The sequence below is a fragment of the Haliotis rubra genome, unplaced genomic scaffold, assembly GCF_003918875.1.
Source record: "Haliotis rubra isolate DU_JTF1 unplaced genomic scaffold, ASM391887v1 Scf1193, whole genome shotgun sequence".
Classification (NCBI taxonomy): domain Eukaryota; kingdom Metazoa; phylum Mollusca; class Gastropoda; order Lepetellida; family Haliotidae; genus Haliotis; species Haliotis rubra.
The window spans coordinates 73388-93997 of NW_025765107.1; the positions used below are offsets into that span (position 1 = coordinate 73388).

At 38.7% G+C, this 20610-nt stretch overlaps 1 protein-coding gene across 1 annotated transcript; it reads left to right on the forward strand.

Moving 5' to 3' along the window:
* Positions 1 to 9137: 9137 nt before the first annotated feature.
* LOC124261364 (excitatory amino acid transporter-like) lies at positions 9138 to 19541 on the forward strand. The gene is made up of 5 exons (XM_046695667.1): positions 9138 to 9342; positions 12320 to 12383; positions 14220 to 14414; positions 18606 to 18740; positions 19481 to 19541. Exons 1-5 carry the CDS (start codon positions 9138 to 9140, stop codon positions 19539 to 19541), a joined length of 660 nt encoding a protein of 219 aa, XP_046551623.1.
* The last annotated feature ends 1069 nt before the right edge of the window (positions 19542 to 20610 follow it).

Here is a 20610-nt window from a genome sequence, read left to right on the forward strand (position 1 = left end):
ATGTTCCTTGGCAGTTTGCACCTTTGCGATTCAGTTGATTGTCATGCCAAACCTATTCCATCCTCTTTCTTATCCATCTATTACCCTACTCGACCGGCATTTCTATGTATCATTGTTTTCGTGTTAAGTGAGCGAGTACGTGAGTGAGTGATTGAGTAAGGTTTACCACCGCATTTAGCAATCTTCCAGCAATATCACGGCGGGTTACACCAGAAATGGGCTTCACATATTTTTTTCATGTGGGAATCGAACCCGGGTTTTCGGCGTGAAGAGCGAACCCTTCAACCACTAGGATATCCCACGGCTCCATTATGCTCGAATATTCATTACTCATTATGCAAGTTGTTGTTTGTTTGTTTGTTGTTTAACGCCACACACAGCAATATTTCATCTATACGGCGTCGGTCTATAAATAATCGAGTCTGGACTAGACAATCCAGTTATCAACAGCATGACCATCGATCTACGCAATTGGGAGACGATGACATGTCTCAAGCAAGTCAGCGAGTGTGACCACCCGATCCCGTTAGTCGCCTTTTACGACGACAAGTATGGTTGCTGAAGATTCTAAACCGGGTTCTTCATGGGTAGAAATGACGTTGTGTGCTGACATGAACCTCTGTATAATCAATTTGAGCTTTTACGGTTGCTGTGCAGCATGTATCGTGTAGTTAACATGAATGACATTTTAGGGAGGTGATTTGATCTTATAATTACTTTGATCTCATGAAGTCATGGATTCTAGGCTACCTCCCTTCAGGGGGACATTCGAGCGGAGGAAAACATTTCAAATGATACAAAAATCTAGAAGCCCTGGAAATAGATGTATTATATAATAGAAGATGTTGACACTGAAACATACATGGTCTTGATCGGTCTGTTTGTACATTCACCCGGTACCCGACAGGAGAGACATGTCAGCACTCGCTACACTCGCTCAGATATGACCCTCATACTAGCTGCATGTGCCATCTTGCTCACATTACATCTATTTTCTTCAGCATCATTTGTGATGACAATCAGTTCGGAAATGTTGGGAATTTGTGACAACAGACCAGCCCCAGTAGAACTTTGTTCACATGTCAAGTCACCCATCACTGTTAATACAGTGACGTACCAGTGTCAGAGTAAATAGTGCCCCTCACTTTGTACCCAAACTACAGTCCGTTTGAGTCAGAAACGGACCGATGAATTGCAAATTTTATCATTGTACAAAATTGCCACATAAATATAAATAGTACACATGTTTATCATTTACTAATACCCAACAGCATTCTTATATTTGAAAATTTTCCGGACTCCACCAAAAAAGTTCTTTAAGAAACTATCATCAAAATTTTGACACAGTTCACTATTTGTTACGAGGGAGGAGTGCAAAGAAAGGGACAGCCAGGTGTGCGAGAAGCACGTGCACAAGTGCCCACCAAGTTATTGATTCATTAGCCTGTGCTGTGCCGTCTCCATCCTTTCTCGCACACCTGGCTGTCCCTTTCTCTGCACTCCTCCATCGTAACAAATAGTGAACTGTGTAAAATAAAGAAATGATAAAATGTTGTAAAATAAATGATATATATCATCTATATTCATGTGGCAATTTTGTACAATGATAAAATTTGCAATTCATCGGTCCGTTTCTGACTCAAACGGACTGTACAGATACTGCTCTCCAACAACGTGGAGACTCACTCAGGGCCTATTATCACAGAAAAGGACTTGAACTCCATAGGGACTTCGGAAAGGCCATGGATACAGATTCCTCCTCAAAACAGTTTGTTTCCTAGAAGGGCTGGGGATACGACCCTTAAGATGACAAATAGGGACACGGCACGGCCCTGAGCTTATCAACCGGGAGTAAACGATTATTTCTCTATCTTAAAATGGAATATTGAAGGTAATTTTTTTAAACTTGATGATGCAGAATGTATTAGATAAATCAAGTATTGTGACATAGTTCACGTGACTGAAACCTTCCTGACAAATCTGATATCCATATCTTACTATGAAATGTATCTTTCAAAAGCAAAAATACTACAGGTGTATGCGTGCTTGTAAAGAAATGAATAGCTGAATGTTGCCAACAGGATCAGATGATTTTCATAATGTAGTGATAATTATAATCGCTAGTACCTTTAGGTGGCGATATCTTCTATATAGCAATGAACGTTCCCCCGATGGCGCAGAGTTTCATGCAGACAATTTAACAGCAATCGAGCTAGTAAATGTGAGGAAAATTCAGTTTCTGAACTTATTTACCAGTTAACCATCATGGAAAATACGGGGTTCACCTCCTCCTCGATGTATAAGAGATTTGGTTGTTGCTGTTTGTGGATGATGTGACTTTGGTCTTTGATGCAGTGTCAGGTTTGCTGAAATAATTTAAACAAAACATTTAAACAAAAATAAACATTTTTAACATGCTGATAAATGGGGTTTGACTGTTTATCTTGTCGTTTTTAGACTGGTTGGTCGTTTTGATGGTACTTGTAACGATATCAGGTTGTTGTGAAGATTGATGTAAGCAAGCTCTCAATTTTGCAAGCATAGTATTTTTTCGTCACATGTTTTTCTCATGAGTCTATACATGTAGCATATGTACAAGTGATTGACAAAACATATTACCTGAAAAGAAAGGAAGTTTAGCAATTTTGTTGTTCCCAGATGATGCAGACACAATCGTGTTTGTGACATAATGAATAAATTTATCCATAACATATTTAAATACCATTAGTTATACTTAACAATGCAAGGCTGTTACAGTAGTAGGCTAGGACAAAATTAAATTCCTTCAAATGGACAGGAAAAAGACAAGAAAAAAACTATCTCTCTCAGGATTCCTTGAACCTCCACACCCATTGAACTAACGACGTTGCTTTCTGTACCTGGATTCAGACAGCTCCCTGTACACAGGAGCTCCCATTGAACTAACGACGTTGCTTTCTGTACCTGGATTCAGACAGCTCTCTGTACACAGGAGCTCCCATTGAACTAACGACGTTGCTTTCTGTACCTGGATTCAGACAGCTCCCTGTACACAGGAGCTCCCATTGAACTAACGACGTTGCTTTCTGTACCTGGATTCAGACAGCTTCCTGTACACACGAAACTCTCATTGAACTAACGACGTTGCTTTCTCTACCTGGATTCAGACAGCTCCCTGGACACAGGAACTCGTGCAACCACTAATCAATCTCTTCTCTTATCCATCCATTTGTATCACACAATCTACTTCCATCTGATTAAAATACAAAGCCGAATCAGGTCCAAATACAATGGTACACCAGTCGATGGCAACATGTAAGTCAAATTATGATCAATGTCAGGTCTTGGAACCATGCTACACGAAACGATGGCAATATGTAATCCAAACCATTGTCAATGTGAGATCCTAGAACCATGTTACACCAGTCAATGTTAGTCAAGGATTGTAAATTCGAGATCATAGAACCATGTTACACCAGCAGATGTAAGTCAAGGATTGTCTATGTGAGATCATAGAACCAGGTTACACCAGCCAATGTTAGTCAATGATTGTCAATGTGAGATCCTAGAACCATGTTACACCAGTCAATGTTAGTCAATGATTGTCAATGTGAGATCATAGAACCATGTTACACCAGCCAATGTAAGCCAGGGATTGTCAATGTGAGATCATAGAATCTTGTTACACCAGCCAATGTTAGTCCAGGATTGTCAATGTGATATCATAGAACCATGTTTCACCAGCCAATATTAGTCAAGGATTGTCAATGTGAGATCATAGAACCATGTTTCATCAGCCAATATTAGTCAAGGATTGTCAATGTGAGATCATAGAACCATGTTACGCCAGCCAATGTTAGTCAAGGATTGTCAGTGTTAGATCATAGAATCATGTTACACCAGCCGATGTAAGTCAAGGATTGTCAATGTGAGATCATAGAACCTTGTTACACCAGCCGATTTAAGTGAAGGATTGTCTATGTTAGATCATAGAACCATGTTACACCAGCCGATGTAAGTCAAATCATTATCAATGTCAAATCACAGAAGCAACCGATTTAAGTCAAGGATTGTCTATGTTAGATCATAGAACCATGTTACACCAGCCGATGTAAGTCAAATCATTATCAATGTCAAATCACAGGCAGTCGATTTAAGTCAAGGATTGTCTATGTTAGATCATAGAACCATGTTACACCAGCCGATGTAAGTCAAATCATTATCAATGTCAAATCACAGGCAGCCGATGTAAGTCAAGGATTGTCAATGTGAGATCATAGAACCATGTTACACCAGACGATTTAAGTCAAATCATTATCAATGTCAAATCACAGGCAGCCGATGTAAGTCAAGGATTGTCAATGTGAGATCATAGAACCATGTTACACCAGACGATTTAAGTCAAGGATTGTCAGTGTTAGATCATAGAACCATGTTACACCAGCCGATGTAAGTCAAATCATTATCAATGTCAAATCACAAGTAGCCGATGTCAAATCAATGTGAGTGTGTGAATGAGTTTTTATTTAACGTCACATCGGCAATATTTCAGCCATATCGTGACGAGAACATATGTGACATTGAAAGGGAATAGATGTGTATTATAAAAAACTGTCGACGAAGGACATAAAACAACTAGAATATCACAATTAAAACTAAAACTAGTGTGGAAAATTAAAACTAATAGTACTATTTGGACAATACAATATACAAACTGGCTATAGATCGCCAACTACTGAAGGTAGATCACCAAATTAGGGACCATGGGGACTTACAGTCCTTTTGCTACCTGCATGGACCCTAGTTGGATTTATATCACCCCTTCAGCCGCTGGCGATTGAAGTCAAATTTAGCCAAAATTAAAATGACAAGAATACTACATTTAAAACAGCTGGTAATATTTAAATTTCCTTTGAATGTTTCGGGACTTACGTACCCTCTCAGGAGGACAATAATTTTACGCTACTTCAACCCCCTTGGGGGTACAGCCACTAACAATCTCAGTTACTAATCTAACCTACCAATAATAAACTATGTATCTATTTGCAAATCGGTTAACAAGTCTAATTCTTTTAAAAATGCAATATTAAATGAGAACTTATATTACTAAAAAGATCCTTCATAGTTTGTGATTTGAAATAGATATCTCTTGTGGTGGAATATTCAACCAAGTCAATGTGAGATCACTGTACCAGGTAATTCAGAGCATTGTCAATGTCAGGTCAGATTGCAATGTTACACTATTCAAAGGCAACATGGAGGGAATAGAATGGGTTTCTATCGTTAGAGGGCATTAGTTATGCGAACATATTAAATATTGGAATCGGCTCACTTAAGGGCTCACTTAAGAGAAACAACTTCATGAACCCAAGTTGGCTCAGAAGGGGTTACTCCACAGTGGACAATATCGTCACTCTAAATGCTCTTCTCCAGACAAGTTATTTTAGTAAGCAGAAACGAAATTGTATATAGTTTTTGTAGACTTTGGAATGTTTGATGTTAGTATTTTAAGTTTTCATTAACCAGTTAACAGGTTACGCATGATGGAAAATACGGGGTTCAGCACTTCTCCGATATATTAGATATAATGTTGCTGATGTTTGTACATGATGTGATATTGGTCTTTGATGCAGCGCCCAGTGTGCTGAAACAATTAAACATTTTAAACATATGCTGGGTGTTGGCTGTTAATCTTGAAAAGACCAGTATTGTCGTTTTAGACGGAGTGGTCGTTTTGATTATACTTGTTTTTTATACTTGTTGATTATATCAGGTTTTTGTGAACCTCGATGAAAGCAAGCTATCAGTTTTGTAAGAATACAAACCGAAACATGAGTCTCATTAACCTATTCAGACAATGACCTCTTTTTCAGCCGATCCGAATTTTCTCGTGTGAAAGTGAAAATAGACATTACAAACAACTATGGTTACACTGAATTCCAATTTCTTGTTTCATAAAAAATGGTATTTACAAATGAATTTTTATTTTAAACTTTAATAACATCGTATTTCTATATTTTATGGCGAGGTGTGTGCAGCATGACCTTAACTAGACGTCACAGACTGCCCCTTTTTGATGAGGTCGTAAAATGATTCACAATGCATCTGACTCACTGGTTACACCTGTTATGTGTTTTTGTGCTTATTCAGTGCAGTTCTGTAAAGCACAATGTGATTGATATAATATCAAGTCTGTACAAGACCGCCAAACTTTTCTAGCGGCAGAGCCTCGTTTTGAGATTTCCACGATTTCCCGGTTTCTGTGTGTCAGTGCACGCTGTACGACAGAGCACGCCGCCCGACATGTTTGCAAGGATTATAAGGAGCGTAGTGTTGCAATACACAAGTGCTTAGATGTATCAAATGATACTGATTAATATTTATGTATTCAGTTAAATGAATTGGTCTCAAAATTCTGGACTGGTTATTGTACTAAGTTGCGCAATAGGACGGAACCCAGTCAACAGGAAACGAGACTGTTGTGTAATCAATGTTTTGACTTGTAGTGTTTTTATTCACATGTTGTGTTCTCATGAGGTTAAACATGTAACATTTGTACAAGCAAAAACCAAAATAATTATCTGGGTTGAAAAGAATCTTGTTATTTCCAGATGCATGCAATCAAATTCATGTTTGTGACATACTGAATAAATTATTCATAACCTAAATATATATCATCAGTAAACATGGCAATGCAAAGTTGTGTCAGAACGTGGATAGGAAAACAATTATACTTCAAATCAATATTCCTTTAAATGGACATAAGGAAAGTCCCGACACCCCCAGGAGTCAAGCTGACGAACCCCGTCATCCATCCAACTAGTCTGACCTGCTTCCTGTTCACAGGACCTCGTGCTACCACTATCCATCTCTTCACTGTCCATCCATTTCTATCATTCGATCTGTCGCAATCTGACGAAATAGCAAGCCCTGTCAATGACAGGTCTAGGCTCTATGCTTATGTCGATGGCAATATAACATGTCAAAACATTGTCAACGTCAGGTCATTGTACCATGGTACAACAGTCGATGGCAAAATCTAAGTCAAAGCATTGTCATAATCAGGTCATTGTACCATGGTACACAACTCGATGGCAACATGTAAGGCAAAGCAATATCAATGTCAGGTCTTAAAACCATGGTACACAACATTTAATAATCCAAAGCATAGTCATAGCCAAGTCATGGAACCATGGTGAGTGAGTGAGTGAGTGAGTTTAGATTTACGCCGCTTTCAGCAATATTCCAGCAATATCACGGCGGGGGACACCAGAAACGAGCTTCGCACATTGTACCCATGTGGGGAATCGAACCCGTGTCTTCAGCGTGACGAGTGAACGCTTTAACCACTAGGCTACCCCACCGCCCCTGGAACCATGTTACACCAGTCGATGGCAAAACCTAAGTCAAATCATTATCAATGTCAGATCATAGAACAATATTGCACCAGCCAATGCGAGTCAAGGATTGCCAATGTGAGATCAGTGTATCATATAACTCAGTGCATTGACAATGTCAGGCCAGATTGACATGCTACACCAGCAAAATACAACATGAATATACAGAGTAAGGTCCAATAATAATATATTATTCACTTCTAAATTCATAAGATGGGTACTTTGTGCAATATGCAAGATCGTAATATACTAATAGACAATAACCGATAACCTCAGATATGCATACACCTTAGGTTTGTACAGCGTGTGTCTAACACGATTATAAATGCTCAACACATATCTATTTTAGCATTACATGACATATGGTAAAGCAGAGGCATTAGACAGACTTATTGATATACAGAACAAACAATTATCATATGCAGATGAACGTAACACTTTTTTCAATTATTTGAAAAAGGTAACACGGTCGATAAATTTTCCATTACAGAACCACGTGGTTCTGTCTATCGTTTAGCTTGATTGGTACTGCCAGTCAGTCGTGTAGGCGGAGCATATTCTTGCAGCAAATGTAACCTTTCAAAATCCGACGCATTTGGATTGCACAAGCCAGTGATACAAGATCTAATTAAAGGTGAGTAACAGTGAACAGCAAATAGAACTTTTACTTTTAAACTGAACATTAGAGTAAAGGTGACTTTCGATGGGCTATACAATGTCACAATATATCTTCTTGAAATTTTCATGCTTAGTGTGAAATGAAAGTTCAAATCATTATTGATGTATTTCTATAGCTCTATGTTGAAAGTTGATAATAAAGTAGCAGTGAAAAGCAAGCATAATTGTTGCAATGTACATAAGGTATCGTAATGCTTGTCCTTGAAATGTATTTTATACTCCATACATGAAAATGTTTCAACATCTTCTGACCAACACATACTTGTTTTGTATTATGCACTGTGTGTATACCATCCCCAGCATAAATGAGATTTCGCGTGCCTATTGATATTATCTAGATAACTGCATAATATCATACATGCAATGGCACATTTTCTACCAAAGCTTCCTGACAGACACCAGGTGGACACCAGAAATGTGGGGAATCGACCGCCCCCTTTCTGACAGAATATAAGTTATTTACAATATCACTTATAATTATGTCTCTCAGTAAGTATTACAGTGTGTCTTTAACAATTACAGTCAACACAAGAGTTAAAAAAATTCTAATGAAATTGGTTACTGTAACTTAAAACAATAAAAATGACATTGTTTTTTCCCATCAAACTAATACATAAGAATGTAATATATAGTCTGTTAAATATATCATATTTCATTGTAATCTCACTGATAGATAGGAGATTTACATTCAACAATCCAATGATTTCGGGAAGTATGCAGACACTCGCATATCACCAGAGAGGGGTAGACTAGTTATGGAGGCCATTAGAGAATGATGGCTTTCCTGCACCCATTCCCTGATATCATGTTGCTGTGGAGTCCTTATGAATATGATGTTATTTTACTGGTACTGGTGTATCAACTTCGGATAGAATAGAACAAACCGTATCATGCACCATTTCTCTACCGGTTCCAGACAGGATGTGACATAAGTTATGTTACAGTTGCAGACCTTTTTCATGTACTTACTTATATACCATTCAAAATACCGAATAATTTGTTTCACGGTCAGTCAAATGCATCTTTAAACCATAAATATCTGTTCATGAGCATAAATACAGACAATGTCATATCTAATGGCAGATGAAGGTCCTTCAGTTTCTTCGACACAAGGCCCTCCTCATTTCTACAATTATCGCCGTTGTACTGGGAATTGTAGCTGGTATTATGTGCCGGTCTCTTAAGCCAACCCCTGACGCCATTCAGTTGGTGCAGTTTCCTGGAGAGCTTTTCCTTCGTATGCTGAAGATGCTGATGCTGCCTCTAATAGTCGCCAGTATTATTACAGGTAGGTTTACCACCTACCCATATTCGTTGGTTGACGTTGTAGTATCCACCAGGAACACTTGTCAACAATGTCTACTTATTCCTATTATATTGCAAATAATGACATGCCAATTTTCACATTTGTAATAAGGTACATCTAGTTAACATTTTAGTTGCTATTTTGTAGTAGGAGTAGATACCAACACAACTAAGTGAACCACCAATATTGTTTGCCTTAATGTTCTGTATCTGTAATGTTTAAGTCGGATTTAACCCGCCCTTGCAACGTGCTACATTGATAAATATCTGGATAAATGGACAACCCATGTTGAGTACGCCATTCATTGTATTCTTAAAAAAGCAAAAGTTGAAAAATGTAAGGTATGCCAATATTATGAAGGATTTTGATAGACTATTATTTCATTTTCATTTTTGTGAGCAGAACCAAACCATATGTTTCTTGAAGGTCTGGGGAATATAAAGGGTTCATCTGCCGGAAGGATCGGTGTACTTTCTATGGTTTACTATGCAAGTACCTCTGTTGCTGCAACACTCGTTGGTTTGGCATTAGTCCTGAGCATCAAACCTGGATCATACTCAGACTCATCAACAAGCCACATTCAACACAATGGTGCCATGGCGTCAGCAATCGATATCATTTTGGATTTAGTAAGGTAGGGTTGTTTTGTTGTTTAATGCAGCACTCAACTATATTCCTGGTATATAGCGTCGGTCTGTAAATAATTTAGTCTGGACCAGACAATCCATTGACTGACATCACGAGCATCTGTTTACGCACGTCGCGTATGATGATATGCATCAGCCATGTCAGACTATGCAATACCATCAGCTGTCTCAGCCAAGTGTGATTTCCTGAAGACCAATTTTAATGCGTCTCCCCAAGATGCGTTAATGTAGGGCATCTGCAAAGGTAGATTCATTTTCGCATCATGTAATAGATTTAAAAAGGGCAAATATGTGCAAACATCTGTGCTATTACATATTAGCATTATATCAGAATACATACGCATAATTTCTGTGTCAGTATATGAAATGTTTTAACAATTTGTCATTTAATTATATTGGAGACAAGTGATTCAAATTGTGCTTGTATATCGTCCTTCATTTAGACAATAGTTTTGTAGGAACAGCATACTAAGTAAATTACAAGTATTCCGTGTTGCTAATAATACCAGGGACTATGACTGTGTTTAATATTGCTATATGTAGCAGTTTGTATTTGCAACACATATCCAGAAACATACTTATGAGCAGAAAATCATCTTTTATCAAAATGATGACTAGAATACGTCCAATTCATGTTTTTTGAGGGAATTTCATCAGTTCTCCGCTGGATACAGCAGAAAGAAAATTCCCCTCCATACATGATAGGTCACTTTTTCATTTTGTTCGGCAGAAACATAGTTCCTGACAATTTAGTTGCTGCTACAGTCCAACACTCTAGAACTGAGACGGTAGTTCATGAAGTAGAGTTCCGGGACGATGTCAACTCCAGTTCTGGTGGTGATTATAGGAAATCCACCAACATAAGCCGACATTTTACAGCAAAGAAAACGGTGATGGTTGATGGTGCAAATGTCATAGGTATTCTTACAACTTGTTGCTTACGTTTCTAGATAGTTGGGTTGGACCTTCTGAAATGTGTTTGTGCAGATGGATCATTCAGTACGTTGGGACCGAATTCCTCCTCTACATAAACTAACATGCACTTTTGGACCAGGAAAACCAAACTCATACTTATTGTAATCAGAAGATCAATTTCAAATGTGGTTTCTGAAACGCACCAGGTATGTATGAGTTCCCAATCTCGTTGACATGGAAATACATGATGGTTTTCATTACCAAGGCAGTTACGGTTATATAATGTACTGTTAATCGGTATGCAATCTTCCTTCATCAGTTGCTGGTCGATCATTTTAAAAGGTTCAAGTAATGTTCCTTGGTCAATGGTAATAGATAACATTCAAAGTTACAAGAGTTATTTAATTAGATGATCTTTCTACATTTGAATGCCATTCATAAATAAACTTGTCATGACAGCAATTTGTGTGGTCACACATGGTCAAAGCACAAGATTAGCAAACCATGCCAGAACCTCCTTTGTTTAAACTGTACGTAGTTTTCATGTTTGAAGAAAACGTCGAATTACAACTAGTGCTACAACATGCGATAATGACTAATATATACACAAGGAATAACAGCTACAACATGCGATAATGACTAATATATACACAAGGAATAACAGCTACAACATGCGATAATGACTAATATATACACAAGGAATAACAGCTACAACATGCGATAATGACTAATATATACACAAGGAATAACAGCTACAACATGCGATAATGACTAATATATACACAAGGAATAACAGCACCCATTCTCGCTCCCCCAAAAAACAACACCCCCCAATAAAAAACAAAACAATCCAAAACAACAACACCCCCCCCCAAATAAAAAAGCAACAAAAAAGCAAAAAAACCCAAAACAATAAACTAATTTGGATATCGTAAATAGAAACTAACACCCACCCACCGACCCCAAATAAAACAAACAAAAAGAAAAGAAAAGAAAAGAAAACAAACAACAAAACAAAACAAAGAAAACAGAAACAAGCAAAATAACCACAAAACCCCGAAAGACAGCAGGTCAGATTCCAAGTCATGTCAGGAACATTTCAGAAGGCATCAGAAAGAACGTAAATACATAGAATCATTGTTGCTAGACATACTTTTCACCAAACGTTACTATGTAATATATCCCACGGTTACATCGGTTAAACTGAATCAGTGTCAGTGATTTGTTGTTTTGCATCCTTCTCGTATGATCAGTTCATTAAAATAAATATAGCAGCGAAAGTCCCCCAAAACACAGAAATTACTCCATCCATACCAATTGCTTATCCGGAACGTTTGAACAATTGAACTTGTGTTCGATAAATGATGTTCAGTTATTCCAACTATTTCTCTTGGCAGGTGTGATTACGTACTGCATTGTTTTCGGTGTGACACTAAACCAACTTGATGTCGTGGAGGAATGGTGGCACAATTCTTCACCGTCATCAACATAGTTACCTTCAAAATGATCACACTTGTCATGTGGTGGGTAAACGAGAGAGAGACTGAGAGAGTTTATTCTTGCGTGCTTCGTTAACCGACAAACATAAGGCAATGGGCAATGTGTAACTTGTTTCACTCAAATAACTGATTCTGTTTATTACTAGAATAAATCTTCACTGTCTGTTTGTATCATACTTGCATTTTCCAGGTATTCACCAGTTGGCATCATGTTTCATTACTGGCCAAATAATATCCACAACTGACCTGACGGAGACTGGACAAACACTGGCTATCTATATTGCAACTGAAATGGCTGGATTGGCAATCCATTTATTGGTGGTCCTTCCTGGCTTGTATTGTGTTCTGACCAGAAAGAACCCATATGCAATATATCTCAAAGCAATACAAGCTCTATTAACAGCCTTGGCAACAAGCTCCAGGTATACATGTTCACAGTTCAAATTATCTCACTGACTGCGTTCGTTATATACATCATATTTGCTTCTAGGTTACAGGATGGAACACAATTCACTGATGCTAACTATAATGAAGAATGTCATATCATTATAATTATCAAATGATATATAATGAAGACAGAAGCAGAATATTCTGGCTATTGGGGTAGGCTAAAATGTATCACTACATTGGCGCTCGGATTCGATTACATACAATACGGTTACCTTTCAAAAGATGAGACTAATTTGCCCAACAGGCTGTGTCACTTTGTGTTTGGAGTAACTGTTTTGAAACCTTTATTAGACTTGACAATCCTACCTGTTTAATTATGGCTGCATTACGCCCGTACGACCACATTAATCTTTTATTTGCATATGAAACTGCATTGATAATATTCACGTCAAATGTGGAGAACTAATTAATGCATACGTGCAGCTGTTCTTATGAAACAGGACTGTTACATTAGGCGGCAACAGATGTTTAGAATATTGTTAGAATGTGGGCAATATGCAGAAACAGTGTCCTTGCTCATCCTTAGTCATTATAACAATCGAAACCTAACATTACCTGAATATACTGACACTGCGACGGATTGATTGATTTCGATCTGAATGATCAAAATGAATTCTTATTATTTTCATTTGTCCTATCTATCACATTAATTTGAATAGTTATCGTACCCTTTTCAAAAATGAAATTTACAAAATTCAATACGAAATCAGACCTAAAATTCATTTTGAAAAGGGTACGATAACTATTCAAATTAATGTGATAGATAGGACAAATGAAAATAATAAGAATTCATTTGATCATTCAGATCGGAGCTTGAATCAGTTGAAATGAACCGTCGCAGTGTCAGCATTTCAGGTAATGTTAGGTTTCGATTGTCACATGCACATAACGTGTATTGAAAATGTCATTCTATGACTTCATGTTCTACGCTTTGTGAAAGCTCTTTTTACATGCATTAACCCGTACAGATCCGGGCTAGAATTGATCTTCGGCAACCCAGGCTATGGCGTAAGGGGCGATCTGGTGGTCAGGCTCACTATCAGGAGTTTTGCTGTGAGCGGCGTTTAACAAACAAACAAACAAACAACTTAAATGCATAAAATAGGAAACGTACAACGGCTGCTCTGTCGAGGATATTTACTGACCATGGCATGTACACCTCGCTGTTCTGTCACTCCATCTCCTGGCAGCCATTTTGTATTTGAAGACTTCGCGTTCTGTCCTTAGTTAGCGAAATATTGTAACCTCGTTTTACTCACCTCAATCAATCAGTTGATACAATGTTGTGATTGGGAATCAGGGATTATGAGCTCAGCCTACTTTACATGACAGTTGGATCTGTTTCCAGTGCTGCCACGCTGCCGGTGACGATGCAGTGTGTGGAGCAGCGGATGAAGATGGACACACGGATTTCCCGTTTCATACTCCCAGTGGGTGCCACAGTCAACATGGACGGCACAGCTGTCTATGCTGCCATTGCTCCGATGTTCATTGCTCAGTACAATGGGATCAGCCTGACATTCGGAGATGTAATAATTATAAGGTATGTTTGTAATCTTGGTGGGTTTCTGGGGTACAGTTGGTAAGGCAAACACCCGTATAGATAATTCGGCGCTCGGTTCAATTGGAGCATGTAGTCAGTTGAAGATGCTATAGTAGGAGATTTAATCTTTTGAGGGAACCTAGCTCCCGTTCTCCTCCCCAAATCCAAAAAATATTCAAATCTTACAGGTGCAGAACGTTCTTCACAAACATAAACCTAGAGAACTAGTTCCTAGATAATACAAGGTTGTGGTTTATATCTACATGTATACTCCTCACAAAAAATTAAGCAACAAGTATTAACAGTGTAAGATCTTTATCAATCTCGATAGCGATTTTTGCCGATATGTTACTGAAAGGTAAACATTCAAAGAATACATAACCTTTAGTGACTGTCAAATTGATTTATCTGATAACATTGACAACATCACCCGAACACAACCACACTCAGAAACAACATGAAATTTCAAAATGTGTGGCATGAATGTGCTCCACTCTTCACACATGCACCCTGATCGGTGTAAACCTACCTGTAATCATTCCCCTGGTACAACAAGCGGGTCCTAACTTCATGTTTATGGATGATAATGCCTGTCCATTGATGATAATGCCCCGAGAAAATGTTTACGATGTTGTTTGTTATCTTAATCCTATTGAACATGATTGGGACATTATTGGAAATCGTGTTTACGGTCTCCATGTTCATCCCCAGAATCTGGATGACCTTGAACAGGCGTTACAGAGCGAATGGCAGAACATTCCACAAAACAACTTTAAAGGCGTATTTGGTCAATGCAAAGACGTGTAGAAGCTTGCATTTGTGCTCATGGTGGTCATACGCGTTACTGAACACCGCTTCAATTGTCCAAAACTGACTTGAAATTAATGTTATCATTTTGCTCCATCAATGCAGCACATATTTTGCACGACTGTTTCACGGGTACATGCTTTTAATGATGTGTAAGTCTATTATTGCTCAATGACATTTCATTTCATTTTGTTAATCGTGTGTACATATGATTCACCTTTCTATTGCATCATTCCATGATTTGCAATTTCAATAAATGAAAAATGTGCTGCTTAACTTTTTGTGAGGAGTATGTATTACTTTACAGATATAGAAAATATAATGTATAAATATCAATATATTTTATACGTTGAATCTGCGCACCAAATACGATTTTTGCTTTCTGATTCCACACAGCTGAGCTCTGTAAATACCAATCCTGCGTACGAAAATGTGCTTGACAGCCAGTCTCCTTATTTAGTACTTTCTCAAAACAGACAGACAGCTTATTTCAGTGAATTAGGCCACCGGCCCATAATACCAGCAGAGTACAAGGTCAAACGTATTGGTGCGCACATAAAATGCGAGTATGGGTTGAAGTCACAAGCTCGTAACAGTAAAAAAAATGTTGATGTAAAATGACCATATTGTACATAACAGAATGTTTCACGGTAAACGTTTGGGTTGTCTTTAACAAACAGTGTAGATTCTTTTGTACATGTCTATTTGTGCTAACAATGATACAAACATATTCTGCATTTTATACCTTTTGTTAATAAATTGATTAACATATTTCGTTTTTAATTCGTTAAACAAGTTACATTCAAACAATACATGGATTTAATTTTCAACAAAATTCATACTGTGTTACTTACAGTCACTTAATAGTTGCTGTTCATATGGTGTTCTTGTGTATCGACATTTAATTTTCAAGTATTGGATTAAAATACACAGGCATTTACACACAGATAGCTTTCTACATGTAGTAGTGATTTATAAATGCTGGTTATGGAGTATATATAGTATGACCGGAAATTATTGAGGATTTTAGGAATATGTTTAATTGGATTTCAAGTGCTTGGTTTCATTCAAGAGAGACAACTCCGTTAATCCTTTTTCATTGGTTTGTGAAGAGTTATCGCCCTTTGTTTACTTGGTCGCAGACGACATTTTCAGTGATCCTCAGTATGGATGATTTAGAGAAGTGGAAGTTGATTTTAGAGTATTATAACAAGGACATCAGATCAGCTAAAGTGATTTCAAGTAGAACAGGGATCCCTTTGTCCACTGTTTGTCGCAAATGCAAATGGGTATGGCATTGAGCACCAGGGAGGCGCAGGTAGGCCCAGAAAATTGACTGTCGGTGACAGGTGGCGGCTTGGTATTCTTGTTTCTAAAAACAAACGGAGTTTAGAAAACTTAAGGCTGGATATAATTGATAGAGGAACTGTGGCTGTCTGTAAGGAGACAATTAGAACTGAGCTGCATGCAATGGGTTGGCAGAAAAGTCGAGGAATTCCATCACCGATCTTGAAACCTGAACAAAAGGAGCGAAGGTTGAACTGGTGCTTTCAGCATAGAAATTTTAACTGGGACAATGTGATTTTCAGATGAAAGTTCTGTGTGGTTGTTTCCTAATACACTGAAATTCTGGACCAAACAAACTGAAAAACCTTTGTATCAGCGCCCAAAGTTCAGTCCGAAATTTAACGTGTGGGGTGGCATATCTGTGTTAGGGGCAACGCCCTCTGTGTATTCGAAGGATTATGAACAGCGAGCGGTACACAGATATTCTCGAGGGACATTTACTTCCATCTGCTCACGTGTTCTATGGACATTTTGGATTTTCCAGCAGGACAACGACCCAAAACATCGTTCAAAGCATTCACAGGCCTGGTTTCTGGACCCAACATATGACATTATTAGATTGGCCAAGCTATAGCCCTGACCTAAATCCAATAGAAAATATTTGGGACCTATGAAGGAAAAGTGTCAATAAGAAAAATCTGACAACTATTGCTGAAAGAAAGAAGAGGTGGTCCGATATTGGGACAGTATGGACCACGACTTTCTAACTTCTTTTGATCAGTAGTATGCCCCGCCGCATTGCTGCCCATGATGACTTGACAAAATACTAACTGTTCACCTGTCTTTGAATCTGGAGTTATGTTCTGCTAATATTCACATTTAATACGTGAGTAATGAGTGAAAAAATTAAAATTTTTTACAATCTTTAAATTCTCAATAGTTTCTGGTTGTACTGTATATTTGTGTTCTTGATGTCCGCAGTGGAAAGCAGTAAACCATTCAGTTATCAAAATGGTTAACAGATAAAGGGTGTAAAAATTTGAATTTGAATTCAGGTTATGTGTTTCTACCTATCACTCACATCTTACATAAATAATAACCAGGAATTCCAAGGCAGTAGGGTAAAGCAAGGCAGAGCATACTAGTATTTTGTACTGAAACTATAAGCCTCCAAATCAGCTAAAGTATCTTATTTCCCATTGCTTTTAATTTTGATATATATGAGTGAGTGAGTGAGTTTGATTTTACGCCGCTTTTAGCAATATTCCAGCAATATCACTACGGGAGACACCAGAGTGAGTGAGTGAGTGAGTTTGGTTTTACGCCGCTTTTAGCAATATTCCAGCAATATCACGGCGGGGGACACCAGAAATGAGCTTAACACATTGTACCCATGTGGGGAATCGAACCCGGGTCTTCGGCGTGACGAGCGAACGCCTTAACCACTAGGCTACCCCACCGCCCCTGGGGAGACACCAGAAATGGGCTTCACACATTTTGCCCATGGGAGGAATCGAACCCGGGTCTTCGGCGTGACGAGCGAACGCTTTAACCACTAGGCTACCCCACCGCCCCTTGATAGATATGACATATCCAAGGGATGTAATATGTTGTTCAATGCGTTTATGCATTTACTGGCTTTGGTGTAACAGTCTAGTTTCACGATAAAAGGACTCTTGAAAAAGATTTATGGATGTCAACTTCTATATTGTGAATAACACGACGTTTCACGTCATACTCAGACGTCGATACGTCGTTGTTCACAATAAAGAAGTTGACATCCATTAACCTTACTTTTCCGTCCTTTCTAATATTAAAGGAAGGGAGGCCAGTTATGCAATACAAACAGGAGGCCGCAGTGGTTGATGAGGTGGTGATAAGCATAGCTGATGAACATAAGATGAGAAGTGTGTGTATTTAGATAAGTGAGTCCCACAAGCACGTGTAAGTAGATTCCGAAGGAGCAAGCATCCACTCCGAAGCGTCGTGTTATTCACAAGTTGACATCCATAAATCTTGTTTTTCTGATGCATTCCACTTCTAAATGCCCTTTAAAGATTTGAAAAGGACTTTGATGTCACATTTAATTTTTTCCAGTTTAACAGCTGTTCTCAGCAGTGTAGGATCTGCTGGTGTCCCTGGCTCTGGTTTTGCTATGCTGTTGCTTGTCCAGAAAGCTATTGGTCTCCCGGAACGCGGAATATCTTTCTTGGTCACCGTTGATTGGTTGATGTAAGTTACCCTTATTATCATATGCTAATGCTTGATCTGGCACATAGAGTGACCTGTATTGGAGAACACTAGATATTTAGATTCATCTCAGTTGTTGCATTATCGAAGTAGCTGTTCGAGTTCATGATATTTTGTTGTCATTATGTTGACCTCGAGCAAAAAAAACTATTCAACAACTACCTCTCCCATTTTGCCTAAAACAAGCTAAAGTCTCAAGATAATCATAACTGATACAGTTTGTAGGTGTTTGAAGATCGAAGTTAAGAGTGATATTCTCTGATTAAAATATTACCGCGCTTTGTGTGTTTGTGGGCTGGTAAATATGCTGTATTGTAAATGCATTGTATGTAGAGAGCCTTGGAACTTGTGTTCTGAGTCGACGTGTCTCGGATGGGTGTCATTGTTTCATATGGTTTCATAGAGATTGATGAACACATGTCCTGTCATCGTATCGCATGGTGACCTCACCGGATCGCCCAGACTCCCCAGTTTACAAACAACATTGTACAGCTGTAATACTGCTGAACCAAATACATACTCATGATATAGGCAGAATTGTACAATCGATTCTAATTTTAGCAGGTATTTCTTATGGATGTGGAAATGGTTTTGGCACTTCTAATTGTTGTTAGTGTCATAAACATTTGATCGTTCCAGGGATCGTTTCCGCAACAATGGTAAATGTGGCCAGTGATTGCCTGGTTGTTGGGTTGTTCCCCATTACACTAAACTGTCCCCAGTGACACATCAGAGACTCAAGGCGAGCTCTCTGCGGGAGGAGCAGGAGATGCTGGAGAATGACCTGGTGTGATGCACAACCATCTCCTTACACGCCGCAAACTCCTCTCAAGACGATTTTGTTTTTAAGTCAACAAAACGTGAAATTCAGTAGGCATGATTTGTAATGTACATATCATATAAATGCTGTCACAAAAAAATTCCGTTGAGTGTGCACATTTAAGGTCCCTTTAGGGTCAATGGCAGGTTAGAAGTTGGCTTTCCTTTTCAGTCATGGTTTTTTGTACAGGTACTACATGTTACGATAATTAGGCCTACCCTTTCATGAACACATTGTTTAATCACTATTTGATTTTCGTAAAATTGATGAAAACCTTTTTGCTCATACTGATAAATGGTGGTTTGATAAGACTAGTTTCGCAACGCTTTTTTATTTTTTGGCGTCAGGAGTTAGTAGACCCTACAACAGTAGTAGACCCTACAACCTACTCGTATAGCTGTTCCATGTTGTCCGGAAGGGCGGTTTGGGAAGCCTAATGGTTAAAGCGTTGGCTCGTCACGCCGAAGACCCGGGTTCGAATCCCCACATGGGCACAATGTGTGAAGCCCATTTCTGGTGTCCCCCGCCGTGATGTTGCTGGAATATTGCTAAAAGCGGCGTAAAACCAAACTCAGTCAGTCAGCCATGTTATCCGGGGAGTGTAAGCTTGGGCTCTACACTCGCCTGGTCCGTCGAGTGTTGCTGAATCAAGCAGTGAGGGGGAGACGAGACGACCAGTCTACATCAAATTCATGCACCGGCGCACATTCATACAATGATTACCTAAACATCGGGTTCCGTACTCATAAAGTTAACTCCAGTCCCTCCCTTCATTACAAGGTGACTCGGACTGGACACGACAGGACAGGCTCTTTACTAAATGTGGAACTGCAACGATCGCGATGTCAACGTTCTGCTGATTTCGAAAACCGCACCCTTTGCTAGTGTTGACGGAGTCTTTTAAGGTGTTCGAACCTCCTCCGCCCTTGTCACATGTCCCGATACAAGATTTCTGATTCGTTCAAAGTTACATCATTCCATGGTCTCATGTCTTATATCGTGATAAAGAAAAAATACTGTAAATTACTCGTC

What these genes read in the sequence shown, in the direction of transcription:
- LOC124261364 (XM_046695667.1), top strand. Translation starts at nt 9,138, where the DNA reads ATGAAGGTCCTTCAGTTTCTTCGACACAAGGCCCTCCTCATTTCTACA. An exon ending in CTTGATGTCGTGGAGGAATG is followed by an intron (nt 12,384 to 14,219) that starts GTGGCACAATTC and finishes ATCTGTTTCCAG; the next exon opens with TGCTGCCACGCTGCCGGTGA. An exon ending in GTCACCGTTGATTGGTTGAT is followed by an intron (nt 18,741 to 19,480) that starts GTAAGTTACCCT and finishes AACTGTCCCCAG; the next exon opens with TGACACATCAGAGACTCAAG.